The following is a 20,493-nucleotide window of genomic DNA, read 5'->3' as shown; positions in this document are numbered from 1 at the left end:
TCCAGTGACCTTGACTGGGTACAAGTGAGACAGGCACTGGTTTTAGGCTTAGGTTAGCTTCTTTTACAGCTACTGGGCCATTTAGATTGGCTTTAAACTTTTTTTTGGATTCATTTGGGTGGGTTTGGGATTTGGTCGGGGGGAAACCCAAGGCTCAAAAATGCATCCCAATACTTTACATGTTAAATCTACCCCGAGATATGATACCCCGCTTACCAATGGGTTTTTTACTTAACCAATTGCATTGTTAAACTGGGGTTTGCCTGTACTACCATGAAAAGTGGCTACAAGCTTGGTACCCAACCACACAATCATAACTCTCAGGCATGAAACATTTCAGCTACAAGTATAACTGCCTAGTGATCTTTCTTGTGACTGACTGTACACAGAGTCAATGTCCAAGCAGGGATTTTCACATTGTTACAATCGTATTGCACATATGAAATTCCTCCTTTCCCAACAGCTTCCAGCAACCATTGGGAAGTGTTAAGGTAGCTGGTTGTGGCACTTGGATTAGCTTCCAGTCCACAGAAAACAGCTGTACCATGGCCAACCTCAGTACATGAATTCTTTATGAGGAAGCATGGTATTTTGTAGCTATGTATGTAATCCCCCCCAACACACACACACACACAAAATAAAACCCATGCAACCAAAATTTATCTGTGATATTGCCTAAAACCCCTTGCAATGCCCCCCAAACACAATCAGAAATTTACACTCTATTTGTTTAGTTATTATGAGATAGTGTAATTCACTGGGACCATGGTTGTCTCCCTCATTATACTCACACTCTCTCTGGACCATTTTCTTTGCCTAATGACAGACTTTTCAAATTGCAGAGATTACATAAAGCTCTAAAAAATATTCCTTCAGTGTGAGAGGTCTTTCCTAAGTTGAATAAACTCCTCTGGCAGTGGTAAGAATAAACTGAACAGTAAACTATTTGGGTTCAAGTGGTTGACAAGTAGTACTTATAGCCTCAGGTTCATCTCAAATGAGAACCCAGTGGACTGCAGGCCAAAGCTACCCTTCTGCAGTTCCCCATCCTCATTTTTGGGGGGCAGGGAGAGGGCTGAGGGATATTTGTTACTGTTGCTCAACACCAGTCCACCTGACACAACAGAACCATCAACTGCAGGTATGTAACTGCCCCTATGGGGTCATATCATAGGTTCCCTACACCAATGATGTGTTTGTGTCTTAGTGTGGCATGTGCTGTGTAGTGCTCCAATATGTGTGGGTCAGCTACACTAATGCCACCATGTGAAGGTGTCCCTCCCCAGTGCAAGGCATTAACCAAGTATATACTGTACTAATAAATAAAAGCCTGGCACTCACATCTCCCTCCTCGGTAAAGATTGTGTCAGCCTTCTTGGGGTCAAAAGTCTTCAGGATCATCTGCTTCAGGTGATTCTCCACCATTGCTTGTACCTCATTAATGCTGGCACCTGGTGATGCAGTGTAATGTTAAAATATCATTAATATCATCATTTCCTTAAGATAATATTCCACCATTCCCTGTACCTCATTACAACTAGCACCTGGTGATGGATATTTTTTAAATTCAACATAATTATCATCATTGCCCTAACTCATAATACAGTACAGAGCAGTTCCCAAAATCCAAATTACAAATTTCCAAAAATATTTCAAAAGTCATTTTATTTATTAAATATTTTTCAGAATCTATTTACTGGTAATTAAAGTCATGGAATGAAAATGAGAAGTCAAGGGTAAGAGCAGTGGATATGGGACTGCTGAGGAATGTATGTGGAGTACAGACAGTGGATAGGATATGAAATAATGTGATTCGTGAAAGATGTGGACTGAGGAAGTCTGTGGACACCAGAATCGAAGAGAGTGTACTGAGATGGTATGGTCATGTGGAGAGAATGAATGACAACAGAGTGGCAAAAAGAGTATATCTAATCGAATCTGACGAAGGGAGGAGGTGATATAGGCCAAGAAGAAGGTGGAGAGATATGGTGAATGAGTGTGTGAGGAAGTAAGGTATGGAAGTTGGTGAGGCTAAGGGAGTGATAAGAGACTGAGCTGGCTGGATGAATTTTGTGTGAAGTGCATGACCAGGGATTTGGCACCCCTTTTTAACGTGACAGCGTTCAGACTGTCTGTATCAGATAGGTATATGTGAAACTACAGAACGTGGTGAAACTATTTTGGCCTATCTGATGAAGCCAGGATTTTGAGGGCTTGAATGATGAGTAAATGGAAGCATGGCCCATTGAACTGGGCAAACTTTGGCTGTCTGGATGTTGCTACTCCTTGCCCTGCCCTAGAGTGGGAATGGAGGTCCGGATTTAGCTTCCATGCTTGCCACTGTAATAGCAGTGTTACAACAGTATTCATTCACCCAGGCTAGCATATGCTGAACTAGGTTGAATCACACAGTTGTTTTATAAGTTTCTGTTCTCTGATTCTGTTCCCATGGATAAAAAAAAAGTATCATTACTTATTTTTTTAATTCTCACTACTGAACCATCAGAACCTTGACTGTGGGCTAAATTACAGAACGAATACAATGACTCCTGAAGGGAACGCAAAACAGGTGAATGCCTATACATATAGGTACTGGTATTACGACATAGTCCATCCATCCATCATTCAATCCTACGTTGCCCCATGAGGAGCGTAGGAGCCTGGGGCTAGGCAAGTTGGCCCCGACATTTAAGATGAAACTGACCAGCCTCACTCATCCCTGAGTGGCATTACATGAGCAATAAATCCCAACCACCCCTTGGATATAAACCTTCACCGGCTCAATCCGATTGAAGCGCCGCAATGACCCACTAAATCACCAGGCGCCAAAATTTGGTTATATGGTTACTGTCCAGCGTAGTAAATGGTTTCCTGGTGTACAGGAAACCATTCAGCTAGCCACTCAGTGCAGTCACCCACAGGCAAAACGAACAGGAAAGAATGAAGGAAAGAAAGACAAAAGAGGGAGTGTAAAGTTACCCATGGACAGAAGGACAAGGAAAGATTGAAGTAAAGGAAGACAGAAGAGAAAGGAAGGAAAGGAAGGAGGAGAGGAAAGGGCAGACACCCAAGAGCAGCACCACATCGAGTGAGTGGATCGTGAACACGCCCAAAAAAAAAAAAAAAAAAAAAAAAAATACCAGCTTTCCAAAACCTTTCATCATGAACATCTGGGGCACTGCAATGTATATAAATTTGCTGGGCTGGACCCAAAAGCTTAAAATGGAAGTACATCATCAGAGACATATCTCTGACACCATCATTACTATCATCATCTGGAACTCTTTTTTTTCTATCCAAGGATAGGTGAGGTAGGGACCAGGAAGAAAAATCCTGACAGAGGGAAAACTAATAACATGCCAGTTAAATGCAAACACACTCTTATTCACTTTACAATGAAGCCGCCAGAATCCTGACTCCACTTTGTAAGCATAACCACCCACACATACATGTTTCATGTTACACAGCAGACAGTGAAAGCAATATATCATCCTACTCATTCATTCTCCTTTGTATACTGGCTTAGCGGCAAGGTAAGGTTAAATCAGATGAGGCCTATAAAGGTTGATGACCAAGGGCTGCTTCAGGTTTATTGCTCACATAATGCTATTCAGAAGAATGTGACTGGTCATTTTCACCTCAAAATGACACGATTGAATAGCCCAGCCTCAGCCCCATTATGGTCCTGATTGGGAAAAAAAAAAGGATATTATGATGATGATGATGAAATGGAGGACGATGATGATTGATGATGATGAGCAATGAGTGGTGGTGATGGTGGTGGAGATGATGATGATGATGATGATGATGATGATGGCAAAATGGAAGATGATGATGATGATGATGATATTGAAATAGAAGACAATGATGACTGATGATGATGATGATTTATTATGATGATGGCTGATTACTGATGATGACGATGATGATGATGATGGCAAAATGGAAGATGATGATGATGATGATGATAATGAAATAGAAGACAATGATGACTGATGATGATGATGATTTATTATGATGATGGCTGATTACTGATGATGACGATGATGATGACTGTGATGATGATGATGATGATGATGATGATGGCAAAATGTCAGATGATGATGACTGACAACTGATGATGATGGTGATGATTGATGATGAGAATAGCAAAATGGAGGACGACGATGACATGATGATGATATTGATGACAATGGTGATGATGATGATGATGATGATGACAATGATGATGATCAAATGGAAAACAATGATGACTGATTTTTGATGATGATGATGATGCCGATGATGACGACGACGCTAACTGCCTCACCAGCCAGGATAAGCCACTCAGCCATTAGGTTTGCCATCTGAGCCACGGCCTGGTAGTTCTCAGACAGCATCTCAATCACCTGCTCTGGATTGCCTCCTGCCTGGAAGTACCTGCCAAAACACACCATCAGAAATTATACAAGGAAAATTAATCATCATCATCATCACACAGACCATTAAAAATTAGGCAATGAAAATAAAATCCATCACCATCATCATCATCATCAATGTCATACACAACATTACAAACCAGGCAGGAAAACAAAATCATTAATCATAATATTAATTACTACTGACTGAAAATAGATATTCATGTAGCTATATAGTATAAAGGTACACAGTATTAACCTAGAGAAAACTGAAATAAAACTGTGAATATGCATAATTCTGTTAGGCATCCATCACGCAAACATTATAGTATATCAAACCTCGGTTCAACATACCCAATCCTAATGAACATCGTCTATATCAAACAACTGGGTACATTGTCAGCCTCTTTCCCCTAACTGGCTTGATGTAGTGAGGGTTCACTGGACATTATTTCTTAACCCATCCATTCCTTGCACTCCACACACATTTCTCAAGAACCCCACATCTACTTCTCTATCTCTTGACATTTCGTTTTCATGCCACACCAGCTTCACATCTACACGTTAATGGGGCACTTAAACTCCATCATACAATTGTCACACAGCTGCCACACTCAGGCCCACAATCAGATCTCTGTTTTGTATTAATGCGCCCTCATAACACCAGCCACTTTCCTACCCCGTACCACCCTGCCTTCCACTCTCCTTGCACATCCTCCTCTTTATTCTATCAGTGCACCCAGGTACAAAACAATGGCTGTACATATTCATAAGATCAAATTAATAATCTCCACAAATATCTAATACGAAGCCTATACTAAGTGTCTTTATTATATGTATAGTAACAGGGTACAGTATTGGGCAGCTATACAGTATCAGCTGAAATCCTGGTCCTGGTTAAATGTAGCAGGCACAGTACTGAACTACAACATTCAAAACTCTGGTAATTCTCAGAGTGCAGAGTTGTCATTGCAAAAGAGAATGAGTGATCTGGGAAACTAATAACAGGGATTAAAAGAGAGACAAAGAAAGATGGTGAGATGAGCTAAAGAGTAGTAAGTAAAGAAGTAACACAAAATACAAAAGGTCCAAAAACAAAGATAAAACACTGATCAAAAGATGGTTGAGGCTCTTCCTCAGGGTACCTCCAATAGTATTAAAAGACTCTGACACGTTGCTCCCACCTGGGAACCCCCGGACAGGGGATGGCCGTAAGAGAAGTGGCTCCAGGCTACCTTATCCCCTCTCTCTCTCTTTCAAAGGCTCCTCTTCTTCCTACTCTTTCTTCAATGTACTATTCCACTCTCTTCTTCCACATGAGGTCTGCTTCTACCAACAGCATCCTCTATATCACTCACACACTTTCCCTGGCATTCCATCTAAGTGCAATCATTGTAAATGTCCATACTATTGCAATGTACTCCTCTTTACCAACTCAGCAATCCCACACCTCACTTCAATACCTTTTTCTTCCATTCCATAATGCCCATAAATTTCAGTGTTTCTTATACTAACCTCTTGAGTGTTGAGAAGATGCCCGGCTCCATGATAAAGTCTGTACTGGAGAACTGACGTAGACAGTTGGACTGGACATCAGCTGGACTAAGGGTTTCATCCTCCTCCTGGAACATGTCATAAATGAATAAAGCAATCCCATCATACCTGCAGGGGAAGCATGAAAGATATTACAGCAGTCCCTCCATATCTGAGGGGGACACATAACAGACATTACAGCAATCCCCCCATATCTGAAGGGGATGCATAACAGACATTACAGCAATCCCTCCATACTGGTACTTTGCAGGGGAAGGATAACAGACATTACAGTGGCCCCTCCATATTTCCAGAGATTCACAAAAGACAGAATACCCTCCATATTTCAAGAGGATGCATAGCAGGCATCTCTGCAAATGATGATACCTGAGAATAATTTCTTCCCTTGCCAAAATGGTCCCTGCAGTAATTCAAAACAACCACCTGCACTACAAACCATCATCAGGCACTTGAATCTACTTGTTTAAAGACTATTTTAGGCTGATTTAACAACACATAGGGATGGGATTCTCAAAGGTATTAACGATGTCTTCTTTGTCATAACTCAAATTTGATTTTGCAAGACGGCCAATGAGAGTAGGATCTTTCCATCTTTCATTCTTCCATCAAAAACAATCTCTGATTACGAGAGGAAAATTCGTACCTGTTACCTGTTCTGGACAGGACAGGGAGAACCGAGTAGAAACTTTCAGTGTCTCTAGTTCTTCCTGCAAAAACAAATCTAAGTTGTGAGAAGCAATCAACTGTAAATACATTTGTGAATCCTGTCCTGTGTCCTTAAATATCAAAAAACACCTCTAACTATTGGGTCCTGAGGTGGTTTATTATCCTGCAAATAACTGAAACACCAAATACCTGAGCCACAAAGGAGGAGGAATCATTTTAGGAAAAGGTACTGGTTGTGATTTATTACTGCACAGTCAATAAAAAAGTGCAGTAAGCCCCTCGGGTTCAATGGGAATGAATATGTGTCAATTACAGTACACCCAAGCTGGGCACTTCCACCATCACTTCCGCAAACCGCAAATTCCACAACTGCGTAAATGTGATTTCATTTGCGGATTAGCATTTGCGACAAATTTTATGGAAATCTGCTGTTTTGCGTTTGCGGAAGTACTCTTGCAAACACAAGCCTGCCTGCAAACCAGCCTGACCTCTGAGAACTATGAGCAGTTTGTTTTTATGAAGGGGAACATGGACCTGCTCAAGATGGAGTTGTCTCAGTTGTTGGACGAGTCTGACTGTGACTGGAGTGAGGACTGAGGAGGTCAGAGCCAAGGAATGGAGGTGGACTGGTGCGTCAACTTGTCAAGTGTGGGCTGTAAAGTGCAATAGTTTAATTCATTTATCAACAAAAGTGAATGATTTACCATTGTTTTGTAGTAAAAACATTCTAATATACTAATAAAATAATATTTCAAATACTACAGAAACCAATAATTGCTGAACTCATAATTAACAACTTTACTAATTAGCGAGTTCTTCCTATTAAAGAAAAAAAGAAAAAAAAAAATCAGAAAAACACAGAAAATAAACTGGAGGAATATGAATTGAATTTTTAAGTTCCTTCTGCTGAAAGTTATACAGTATTCCCTATCCTATCCGGATGCCCACTATCCGGACTCCTTACTTACCGGACATTTTGGGCCCGGGCCTTTGGAACCCCAAAAATGTAAAAATAAAAACAAAAAATCAGACGTTTTTTCAACCGTACTTTGAAACTGGCATGCAGCACCGAACAGCTGTGTTTACGCTCATTGCTTGCTACCCGCCTTCCCCCATCCCTCCCCAGTTACCACCTAACTACCATCCTGACTAGACGCTCATTCAATGGATGCCGCATGTGCTCATTTTTGTGAATAAACAGTGAATAAACTGCAAAACCTCCCCATTAGACCACATGGGAATTTACAGTGTTGTGCAGTGTTATGAAATTAGAATTCAGAGTGCAAAGATTAAGAACAGAGTGTAAACTGGTGGATGACAATGGCAGTTGAAACTGGCATGGTGCAATCAAGAACAGAATGTGCAGTGTTAAACAATTATAACTCATAATGCAAAGAATTAAGTGCAGCACAACACAGAATTACTGTACGTGCTTCAAGAGCATTTTCACCACTGCCAGAGCCTTTGAGGAGGCGGGTTAACCTTCGTAACGAACGGCCCCGGACGTGTTGTAAGTACCCTGTACACTCCTAAAAATTTTCCACAGTCACTTCTAATTCCTCATCCTCTGGTTCCTTTTCATTTATTTCATACTTTCTGTCCCATTTTTGCATGAATTGGGTCTTAAATAGGTGCTATGCATGTCTGGTAGAGAGTTATGTAGGTGGTTTTCTGAGTCAGGCTGGGTTAGGGTCCACAAGTACCAGTCCAGGAGGAAGGGGTCCACTATCCAGACAGACCCACTTTCCGGACATGCCTTTGGCTCTATTACATCGGATAGTGGAGAGATTACTGTATGTACATTTAGTGGTCACTCTTTCATTAGTTTTTGTGTTTATATGTGAAAGAAAGAGTACTGAGGCAAACAATATAGTACTCCATTAACCCCTTAATAACCCCTGACATTGAACAACCCTTTACAGCACTGGTGTCAGTGACGTCATTTTGACGCGGGCCATAAAAAACTGTGAACAGTTATGAGAAGGAAACAAAGGTCCCTGGTATGTTTACACGACCCTACGATACCATCCCAAGCAGTCAGGTCTCGGTTATTTTCGTCCACGTGGCACATGCACCGTAATTTTATTAATTTTTCCGCGTATCATAGCAAATCACATGATGGGTTTAGGAAGCTGAGAAACACATTGCTAGGTGCACCAGATGATTCTCTTCACGTTTATAAGAAAAATAAATTGATTCTGGAACTCTTTAAAAATCGTTCAAGGGCCGGCCAGGGGTGCATGCAAATTTCTGAACCCACGGTCATTTAGGGGTTAAGCCATTAAGTCTTACCTACGATTGTTTGTTTCTAGCACAATGGAAGAAACTTACTCTACGTACTCAAAAGTGGATTTCATTTCCCAATTTCCCAACTGTAACTTAGGTTAGATTTGGTTAAATTATTAGGTACAGTTAAACTTGGTTATGTTAGGTTTAGTTAAACACTCAGGATGGTCCCTTCCACCATTAAGCTGATGAATCACACATGAGTTGACACAGATGAACAGCTAAAATCAAAGACGAAACAGATTTAACAAGAAACGTTTATGGGTAATGCATCACAGTATCAGTGGTTCATAGGCTACGCAATTAGCAGTAAATGTCATTTTCAGGAAGGCGTCAAGAATCAACCAAATGACTCAGCAAGGGGGTTTGGAACGTAACCCTCGCTAATTTGGAGGATTATTTACTGTATGTATTTTAGTTTTACTGTGAATATAATTTTACATACCGGTATCCCATTCAGTACTACAGACAATTGCTAAACTTCACAAAGTCATCTATTGTTAGTCAGAATAGCAATATAATTGTAGAGGAGGAGGAACTAGAGATGATTTTTAACCCCTTGATTACGAAAAATATCATCCTAAACTTAAAAATATCCTCTAATGGTATCCAGAATAAAATGAAACTGATGCCATAGTACAAATGGTTTACATTTGTGTTTGCATTTGTGGAACCACAAATTTCAAAACGTTTGTGGATTTGTGGTTGCGGAAGGCAATTTTTCGAGTTTGTGGATTTGCACTGAGGAAGTGAAATTCTGTTTGCGATGCCCAGCTCTGCTGTACACTATAGCCATTTTACCTTGATCTAGACTAGGGTTTTGTTGTTTTGTAGCTTATGTAATGTAGCTCAATGACAGAATAAGACAAGACTGTATTAAGGCTCTATATCCTTTCCACTAGCATCATATTCCAGCTTTAATCTCATGTTATAGCTGAATACTCCTGCAGGATACAGGGCAGTTTTAGGGCCAGTTGGTGTAAAATGGTATAACAGGTGATGGTGTCTATGGTAAATAAAGTTTGATGTAACCTCACCAGCGGTTCCGTGTCAGGAGCGTCATCCCAGGCACGTGTTTCAAACTCTTCCTCCATCTTGATACTCTGAAACAAAGTCTAGTTTTAGTACAGTATCCCTTTCATTACACAGTATTGTTTTGAAAAGCTGCAGTGTAAATGTTCATCTTGACCCGTCTTCCCTATTAGAGATGGGATGAACTATGTAAATCTCTATCTACCTATCTATCTACAGTCCCCGGAAGGGGTGGCCACATGCAAATTGCCTCCATACCATCAGGTCTTCTGCCATTAGGCTGTCCTCTCTTTAAGTTACACCCCACTCCTCTCATGTACCTCTCCACCCCATTCCTAAGATTTACTTTTGGTCGCCCCATCTTCGTACACATCTGCATCTCACTCATGTACACTCAACTAGTCAGTCTCTCATTCTCCACACAACCAAACCATATCAGGATGCTTCTCCTAAAACTAGAATTTCTACAACATGAACAGCAACATCATCTCCAGGGGTTAATGACCTCCTTAGGGAAAGGCTTAATTTGCATTGGAAGTGTCTTTGAAGGAAAGTGTTAGCAAATGGTGAGGAGAATACCATAAAAAGAGCACTCCAAAATACATGAAATGAAGTTCGGGCTTCTCTTGACTACAACCGCCATTAGGTTAGGTACGGGTAATGCTCAACTATGACATGAACAGTACCATACAAAGGTTAGGTCAGGGCTGAGGAATGTCAAGAAGTAAAGGAAGTGGCTTTCTCTGACTGATTTTAAATCTAAAAGTCTTTAAATTCAGAACAAAGTTTTATCAAAATTTGACTGATTTTCATTTGGGGGGAGGGGGCCATTTTACAGTAAATGAAAGAAAGAAAAAAAAAGTTTGGTTTAGGGGCATCGCCAAAATAAGCTTATCAATTACCCCCCTGGGGGTAGGGGGTTTCAAGAATACTCCCCCAGTATCCCTGCTTGTCGTACGAGGCGACTAAAAGGGTTGGTGGTGGGTTAGTGCCCCACCCCGTAAAAAGAACTAACTAAAAAAGCAAATAAAGCAAATAAAATAAATCTTTCTGAGCACTTTGTACCTGCAACAGGATTTTTTGTTAATGAGAAGAGTATATTCTATAATATCTGTACCTGAATTTGTACCAAAATGTTCCTGCACCCTCTGCGACATACACACACCTGTATCACAGATGAATGAATCTTTGTTGTCATTTGTTGCATCTGTAGCCTTTCTTTTTGTGATAGGAGACGTGACATCAGACAGTTAGCTCAGGTTTAGATAGGCTTGGTTAGATTAGGTTGTCGGGTCAGGTCAGGCTAGGATAGGTTAGGTTGTGTTGGTTTTCGGAACAGTTAATACCTGAAAAAACTGCATGTTGGAAAGACTGAAGACCCTGTGAAGTTCTTCTGGTTTTACGCACAGAATGCATTAATTCATCAGGAAAGTAACGTTTTACCATACTTTAAGCAGCATTTGTTTCGTTTCGTTTTTGAAGGCTCTAACATGCTTGCATGCATCGTCCTTGGTCACCTAATGGCGGCTCTACATGCAGCTCAATCTATGGTAGCCTCCCTGTTCAGTACCTTAACTCTGAGGTCACACGTAATGACCTCGTTCCATGTCTTTCTCGGTCTACCCCTTACAACCCCACCCTCAGTATTAACGCTTCTCACTTTCTGCGCCCAATTATCATCCCCCATCCTTTCCACATGCCCAAACCACCTCAATCTACTTCTCATCACAACACCAATACACTCCAGTCCCAGCCTACCTCTCAACTCTCCCATCATAAACCCAGCCCCCCTAGGCCTTGCACGCAGGGAAGCACTGCACATCCACCTAATCATTGTCATTTCTGTCCGTTTGAGCCTGCGAATATCCTCTTTCTTTACTGCCCAGGTCTCACTACCATACAGCATTACACTCCTCAACACATGCTGCATACAAAGACCCCTTAGCATGTAATATACCAACTAACTTCTCCTCTTCCTGGTTGTTTTCTATGTTTTTCTAACCCTTTTCATGGTGACAGAAGACTGTTTCCTGCTGATTTTGTTAATTTCCTCTTGATTTTACCAATATATTTTGTTAATTTCCTCTTGATTTTACCAATATATTTTGTTAATTTCCTCTTGATTTTACCAATATATTTTGTTAATTTCCTCTTGATTTTACCAATATATTTTGTTAATTTCCTCTTGATTTTACCAATAACTTACTTCCCAATTTGCATTTGTTTCTTATGTGTAATGGTGGAGACTTACCTGTAATACTAATACTGATTCATATGTAAATTTACTGTGGCTAGCCTATCTTTAAATAACAACAACCAAGCCTTACCTAACCCAAATTAACCTAATACACAGTATGCTCATCCTTCCTAACTTAACATTACCCTCACCTAATGAAACAATGTAACCTAACCTAACCTAACAACCTAAACTTGCCTGATCCTATTCTATCCTACCTGAACCTAACTTAACAAGCTAACCCATAACCTTTGTGGTAGGTGGCAGCAACCATCATCCACTCACTTGATGTAGCACTGCCTACCTCTTCCTTCACTTTTATCATTCTTTTTCTGTATCTGCCCTCCTCTCCTCCTATTCCTCTCATCCTTCCCGTCAATTTTTATTACTCTTCTCTCCTTTTCAGGTGCCTTTACATAAGGTGACAAGCCTAATGGTTTCTTGTAAGCCTGGAAACCTTTTACAACACAGGGTGGTAACCATATAACCAACCCAAACGTGTTCCCTACACGTCAACGGTGGATTGTCAGACAGTTAGTGTCCCTCACCATAAAACAACTAACTCAAAGACAATCAGTCACCCTTTCTGGAATTATGTTGTCTGGCTATAACTACATGGACAGAACTAATCTACCATGACAATGCAGTCTGCCAAACTGCAAAAGTAAATGAACTTTGGTAGATTACTGTAGGTTTTTATAAGTGTCCGCCATTACACGAGAACTGTTCATAGACAAAAACAACAGGGAAACAAAATCATAAAGCAATTATCAGCCATCTCCAAAAGAGTAAGAAAAATATTGAAATGCAATTGGAAGAACATGAAGCAAACTGGTAAGGTCTTTCTGTTGCTTAAAGAATGACAACATTTACTCATTCATCTACACTCCATACCACGCTGAGTACACTGCTTCCCGTCCGATCAGCGAAGTTAAGCAACGTTGGGTCTGGTTAGTACTTGGATGGGTGACCGCCTGGGAACACCAGATGCTGTTGGCATAACGTTCTTCCTACGTGTCAAGTGGGGTTGGTGGAGGATTAGTGCCCCTCCCTGTAAAACAATTAACTCTAAGCCTTGGCCACCCCGTTTGGGATACAGGGCGTCTGGCAATGAATGAATGAATGAATCTACACTCCACAGTGTATATGATGGACAAGAGAAGAGTGTAGAATATGCCTATGAAGAGACATAGGATCACTTCTTAAAAATTAAATGAAACTATTTTTACCTACTTTTGAACTGATTCACTGACTGTAAAGGTGTACAGAAGTGCATTTTCGAATATGAAGAGGATCTATCAACAAACAAAGAAAATATGAGTAAACAGGGATTGGTTAGGTTAGCATACTTGTAAAATTAATTAGGTTAGCATAAAATGGGTTAGCCTGTCTTCACACGCCACAAGATGGTGTGCGTCTGCAAACAAATACCGGTACTGCTTTCACTGTTTTTAAAAGAAATAAAACACACAAACTTGAAAACACAAGAAAAAATGGTAAATATTTCCTTCATTGTCATTTCCTATTTTTGTTTTTGTTTTTTTGTTGAATCTTGATAGTTTTTTAGTTCATATGAGTGTTTTGAGGCCTCATTTGTTGTACAAATGAATAATAACCATACTATGGCTATGACAATCTGATCAGAAATATTAGTAATGGTGGAAAGAGTTGGCCTAATCTAATTGTTTAACTAAATCTAACCTAACCTACCTTAACTGTACCTAATAATTTAATCTACCCTAACCTAACCCAACACATACGCAAAGCCCTTCCACAATCCATCTTTGTTTACTTCTCACCACAAATACCGTACTTCTTACCATAAGCCTTCTCCATTACCGGTATGTCTCATTGTAAATACATGACCACACATTCTCTTCCACACTAAAACCACCCTGTTTGTCATTCACTAGACATTCTGATAAATTCTTTACTTTCCCTGTGATGATTCCTCCATATACCTCTCCTGCAACATTCAAGAGACTTATGCCATGATAATTTTTGCACTCACTTCTCTCGTGTCTGGTATGCTTATATAGTTGAGAAAGATTTGGTAATATTCATTTGCACACAAAAAAAACACATACAGTCACATACTATATGATAGCACAAATCCACTGGGTATGGTAAGATTGCCTGCTAAAGAAACAGCAATAAAGGAAATAAATACCTAAAAAAAATACTTAAAGAATCCCAGGATGAGGTAAGGGAAGGGAAAAAACAGAAGAAAGCTGCCAAATATGGTGGTCCTATGTCTACTTAAGGATTATCAAGTGTGGTACATGCAGTCAAATATGAGTATTAAATAACCAATTTCTCACAAACAAAAAACATTACTATCTATCTATCTATCTATCTATTGCCAGACGCCATAATCCCGTAAGGGGTGGCCATTTGACTCTGAGTTATTTTTTTTTTTACAGGGAGGGGCACTAACCCTCCACCAACCCACTTGTTAACACGTAGGGAGCACGTATGGATTGGTTATATGGTTACCACCCACCGTTGTAAATGGTTTCTTGGCTTACAGGAAACCATTTGGCTTGTCACTCAATGTAAAGCCACCTGTAACGGAAAGAAAAGCAACAAGTATCAGAAAGATATTAAAATAATTGGGCCATAATCCCATAAGGGGTGGCCATTTGACTTTGAGTTATTTGTTTTACGGAGAGGGGGCACTAACCCTCCACCAACCCCCTTGTTGACACGCAGGGAGCACGTATGGTTTGGTTATATGGTTACCACCCAACGTTGTAAAATGGTTTCTTGGCTTACAGGAAACAATATTTGGAAAACTACATTTCTCCATTTCAAAACCAAAGATATACTTTCCGGTCAATTTTAGTGTGCTTTGAATGAATCTGACCTTCATTTTTGTCGGAAATCACTTGTTGTGGAGATAGGCCTACCCAAGCCTATCTCCACGAGTAAAATCTGAAAAAAAAAAAACGAAGGTCAAATTCACTCAAATCGCACTAAAATTGACCATAAAAAGGTTTTTGGTTTTGAAATTGAGGACAAAGGTTGGACTGTAGCCTATAAAGCCCCCCCATATTATTAACCTAACCTAACCTTTCCTTATCTTAAATGTCGTTGGAGGAGAATGAGGTGGAAGGGTTTGCCTCAATCCTCTGAACCTACATGCCCTCCACTCCTTTGAATGTGCGTAATTTTTAAAATTCTTACAGTACCACCGACAGAGGTCCTGTCTATAATGTAGGTCACGTCCACACTTCTTACACTTCAGGGAGGAAGGCGGAACACCATGACTGTGTAGGAAATTCACACTATCCTGATTATTCTTAAAAAAACGAGTGATAGCCTTGTATTGTCACAGCACACCCACTACAAGAGGACGCCATTGTGGAACTGACTAAAGTAGAGGATGTTTGAAATCTGAAAATCTCCTAATGCTATCAATGATTTGATTGGCCTGCCTTTTGGCCGACTTTAATTTCATTGGTCGTGATGTCCGAGCATGCTCTGTAGTGGCATGACGTTACGCCCGGGAGCTCCTGTGACAGGGAGAAACGCCGACACAAAAGTTTGAAACTGAGGGGAGATCTAAGGTAATATTATATAGGACTTTTACATTCAATATACATTTCCGAAAGCAAATGTTTAGTGGAATAGATTCAGAATAACATGCCTACAACATGGCTATGTCAGATTTCCCGGATGGAGAAGTGTAGTTTTCCGAAAAATGACCAAAAAATTCTGTAAAAAATTGGCAGAGATTGACGGCTGAAGAGTCACACTATCGTGACCATGAAATAGGATACAAAAACCCACACTGGCAGACGAAAAAAGATGTATTCCAAACAGAGATTGGTAGGCTTCTCGTGATGCCCCAAAATTAAAACTTAAAAATGAAAAAAAAACAAAAAAATCAATCCCACAATTATCCTGTGTTTGAACGTAGTCTCACGCCCATGATGCGTCCTGGTAAAACCTGTCACTGGTGCATGCCTAGAAAAGTAACGGGGTCATACAGTAAACTGGAACTAATTTGCAACAGAAATGAGTATCAAACGAACCACACACAGGAAAGAACACAAACGGAACCAGCTATAGGTCCATTTTCTGTCCAAAGCTAAGTGGAGCTGAAAACGTCAATGAAATCCGATATAGACTAAGGTAGCAAAACAAAAGTTCTCTACCAAGAATGATACACTTTTTTAAAATGAAAATTACGCATAGGACGTATCACCTCCTAATCTCATTCTAGGCCAACTGGCAATTAAATAGTAACCTTACCTTCCTTATTCAATATAACACCCAACACATCAACAAGGTGGCAGCGTCACTACCGTAGTTCACTACTGTGTTGGCCTTCTCCTCAGGGTCATACTAAACCCCGACCGGCCGAGTTGTCTGCTGCCCCTCTATATTCTTCTTGTGTGGTCTTTGTTACCGCTACTAACGCAAATATTATTTCAAAATTACACCAAACTAACGGAAACTGGAAATAATTTGTTCATCACTTAGCATGTGCTTTTACAGCACTATATCTTCAATATACATCTATCGAAAACGCGCGTTCTATTCACCATCATCCAGACTCTTCGTACTCCAAGATGGGATGAGGAGGTCCCAGACAGCCAGAAAAAAAAAAAAAATAATAATAATAATAATCAAAGGCTTGCCCAAATGACTGAGTGACACTTTCAAGCCTCGGACTCTAGACTGGCTCTACCTGATAGGTCAATAATTATGCCGCAGTTATCAATGGGCTCACCTGTGATCGCCAGTTCGATTCCGACGACTGTCACACCAAAAAGGGCTGCCAAACCCTGTCACACACTCCTTTCCGCAAAATTCATCCAGCTATGTAGTTCGACCGCTTGTTAGTTCTTAGCTTTGTTAGCTCCCATACCTCTCATTCACACACACACACTTTACCAAATTTTATCCACTTTCTCTAGCCCTACCATGCCTCTTCCCACCTCAGATTCGCTCAGATGTAGCCTACCCTTTTCACCGCTCTTTTCACACCCACTCTCTCCACATGCCCATTTCATTTAAACACTCTCTTCATCTCTGCTGTCAGCAGATTTTCTATTTATTTTTCACTAATCATTATTCCTTATCCTATCCACACTCCACACTGATTCTCCAGCACTTTCATTGCCACTGCTCTCACTACTGAATTTTCATTTTCTTATTCCTACACCCATATGTTAGTTACTAAAACTCCTTCACGCAAGCCAATCGCAGTTGCCACACACAGACCTCGGCTTTTTATCAAGGCTTTCATAGCACCAGTCACTTCCCCCACATTTATTTCTCATTTCTATCACTGCATCCAGGTACTTAAACTCTCAGCAGTTTCTTGACTAGATTCACCCTAACATCAAACTGTGAGTCATCTGTCTTAACAACTATACATTTTATTTCAGTGCACGATGCTCAGACATCTACAAAATGTTATCTGCACCAGTCTGCCAAGCTCTTGTTTGTTATTTGCAAGCAGCACTGCATCATCACCGTCAGTTTTGAGATATTCCATCCATCACCAATCATTATCAGCACCAACCCTCTCTCCATTGCTCTTGTTTTTAGCTCTCGGATAACACCATCCATATTTATATTGAACAACCACACAACCTTGTCTCACACCAACAATGATCCTGAATCAATCACCCAGATGGGTACCTATCCTCAAGCACGCTTCACAACCTTCTTAGAAGCTCTTCAAGGCACTCAAGAGCTTACCATCTACGCCATACATACGCAAAACCTTCCACAATCCTCCTGTTTACAATCTCATATGCTTTTTCCAGACCCATGCCACAAATACCTTATACTTCTTCTCATAAGCCTTCTCCACTATGTCTCATTGTAAATACATGATTCACACATCCTCTTCCACTCTAAAACCACCCTGTTCGTCACTCACTAGACACTCTGATTTATTCTTTATTTCTCTATGATAATTCCTCCATATACCTGTCCTACAACACTCAGGAGACATGCCATGATAATTTTTGCACTCACTTCTCTCGTGTCTGGTATGCTTATATAGTACCGTGGGTTAGAGGAGTGTATGTCAGTGAGGTGGAGAGGGAGAGGAGGAGGGGGAGCTCAAGGATGAGATGGAGGGATGAAGTGAGGAGGATGGAGAATAGGTGTGTGAGGTGGAGGGGGAGAGGAGAAGGAGAAACCAAGGATGAGGTGGGGGGATGGAGTGGAGTGATATTTGAGCGAGGGGATGTGAGATGGAGAGGGAGAGGAGGAGAAGACCCAACTACCCAAGATGATATGGAGGTGTGGAGTGAAGAGATATTAGAGAAGGGTGTGTGAGCTGGAGAGAGGGCAGTCAAATGGCAGAGGACAAGGCGACGTGGAGGCGATATGTCGGTGGCCACCCCTTACGGGATTAAGACGTACGGCAATAGATAGCAGACAGACATTTATGAAGTCTGTATCGATATAAATCACAAAAAAATATACAGTATGTGTAACAGGCACAACAAGTCACTAAGAGACAGGTGCTTGGAAGTCTCCTAAAGTGACGAAAATACGATCAAGGGTCAAAGCCAGCTCAAGGTCAAATTTCAAGGTGTGAAAAATGATTCTCGTCTGATATGATGTGGTTTAAACTTGCATGCTTATGTTAGGATGGGAAGAAGTAATCCGAATTTAGAACAAATCACTTAAAGATGGTCACGGGTCTAGGTCGAACTTCAAGGCGGGTCATCGTTTTATATTTATTTTTATTTTTTTCCTTGGCATTTTCGATCTAGTCTATGTTTACCTCTACTCGTCGACGTGGGGATACAGTCATGAGTAAAAGTTCCCCGACAATCCTCTGGCAGCGAACTTTTGCTCATGGCCGTGTTTCCCCTCAATGTAACACCTTTGTTTACATGGAAAATTTATGGACATCTACATTCTGTGGAAATCTGCGTCGTGTATTTTCCTTACCAAACGCTCCTAACGCATATTTTAGTTTTGGCGCGTTTCCATTTTTTTTTTTTTTTCGCGCGAACTTTTTACTTTGGTTAAATAGGTTCAAGTTGATTTTGATTGTGTCTGGCTTACGTTAACTAGCTTTTCGTACGTTTGGGTGGCTGTGGTAGTGACAGTTTTGTAAATTTACGTAATCTGTGAATGTTTGTTATTGTTGTGGCCCAGACTCAAATGAATGTGAACCAAGAGGCAGATTTCCGTTCTGTATATTATTTTTGCACTTTTTCTTATCCACGAAAGTCTGCGTTAGGTTACGTTTGTTTTGTTTGTATCGGGTTAGGCTTCTTTGTTAATGTTAGGTTAATCTGCTAGCTTATACGTTAGCTAAGTTAGGCTAGGTTGAGAAAGAGAGAGAGAGAGAAAACGAAACTCAGAACACCGGAGGACGCTAGACTGATGCTGTTAATTTTCCTATCCGCCACCATCAACCTGTCGGAGGATAGGGAGAAGCTTGAGGGTAGCTTGTACAACGGGGCAGTGGGGATAACCAACTTATATCAGCAACACCGCGTCAAGGCGTCCCAGCTCATTCTCTTTTTAATGTCTGATATGATAAAAGGGGTGTTGTGAGACTAAACACGTCTAGCAGGGTTTCCAGGCAGTTATTGATGATGATGATGATGATGATTATTATTACTTTTAATTATTTTCTTACTTTAGCGACTCTACTGACTTTTTCCTTGCTCTCCTTAGGCGGGGAAATAATACATGATGATGATGATGATGATGATGATTATTATTATTAATGTTTTCTTATTTTAGCGACCCAACAGACTTTTTCTTGCTCTCTGGACCCTGCCTTACCCCATCCTTAGGCGGGGAAATAATTCATGATGATGATTATGAAGATGACTGATGATGATGATGATGATGATGGTGGTGGTGGTGGTGGTGGTGGTTGTGGTGGTGGTGGTGGTGATGATGATGATGATGATGATGATGATGGTGGTGGTGATGGTGGTGGTGGTTGATAATAATAATAATATAATAATAATTTTTTTCTCTCTAACGTCAGAGTCAACAAATATATCTCCACCACACACACACAGCAAGACGACAGTTCTAATCTGCAGTCGCTACGGTATCGTCCTGAAATTTTATCGTCATTCTTTAGTCTCGTTTCTTAACTTGGCCAATAATTTACCATCTCTCCATTTTGCATGCTGAGTTGTAACAATAGCATACTATTTGAATATGATGCTAGTCACGAAGAAGTAGGACGAAAAGGATGCAGAGCCGTAGTACTGTATTGTCTTTCTCTGCCCATATACGTGAAATAAACCGAAAAAGGATAAAAATTTGGGCCAAGATAAGGTGAAAGGAGTACAGGCCGACCCTCCTTCACTGCCC

The 20,493-nt window shown here is 40.6% G+C and overlaps 1 protein-coding gene and 1 pseudogene across 1 annotated transcript in view; one reads left to right on the top strand and one right to left on the bottom strand.

Annotated features, from left to right (window-relative positions):
* TH1 (negative elongation factor complex member TH1) overlaps positions 1-16,510 on the bottom strand; it is a 78,358-nt gene extending 61,848 nt beyond the window's left edge. Inside the window, exons 1-5 of the mRNA XM_080277074.1 lie at positions 16,429-16,510; positions 9,941-10,006; positions 5,913-6,019; positions 4,310-4,419; positions 1,342-1,451 (exon numbers count right to left, since the gene is read on the bottom strand). Of these exons, the coding sequence (XP_080133200.1) occupies positions 1,342-1,451; positions 4,310-4,419; positions 5,913-6,019; positions 9,941-9,997 (384 nt within the window). The 5' untranslated portion in view covers positions 9,998-10,006; positions 16,429-16,510. The remainder of the gene's footprint in view (positions 1-1,341; positions 1,452-4,309; positions 4,420-5,912; positions 6,020-9,940; positions 10,007-16,428) is intronic.
* Positions 13,051-13,170, top strand: LOC145405899 (5S ribosomal RNA; annotated as a pseudogene).
* Positions 16,511-20,493: the final 3,983 nt, after the last annotated feature.

The sequence above is a fragment of the Coenobita brevimanus genome, chromosome 68, assembly GCF_032717465.1.
Source record: "Coenobita brevimanus isolate Jiangsu-jjx chromosome 68, ASM3271746v2, whole genome shotgun sequence".
Classification (NCBI taxonomy): Eukaryota; Metazoa; Arthropoda; class Malacostraca; order Decapoda; family Coenobitidae; genus Coenobita; species Coenobita brevimanus.
Note: the sequence above shows the minus strand (reverse complement) of the source record. Positions and strands in the feature narration are given on the sequence as shown.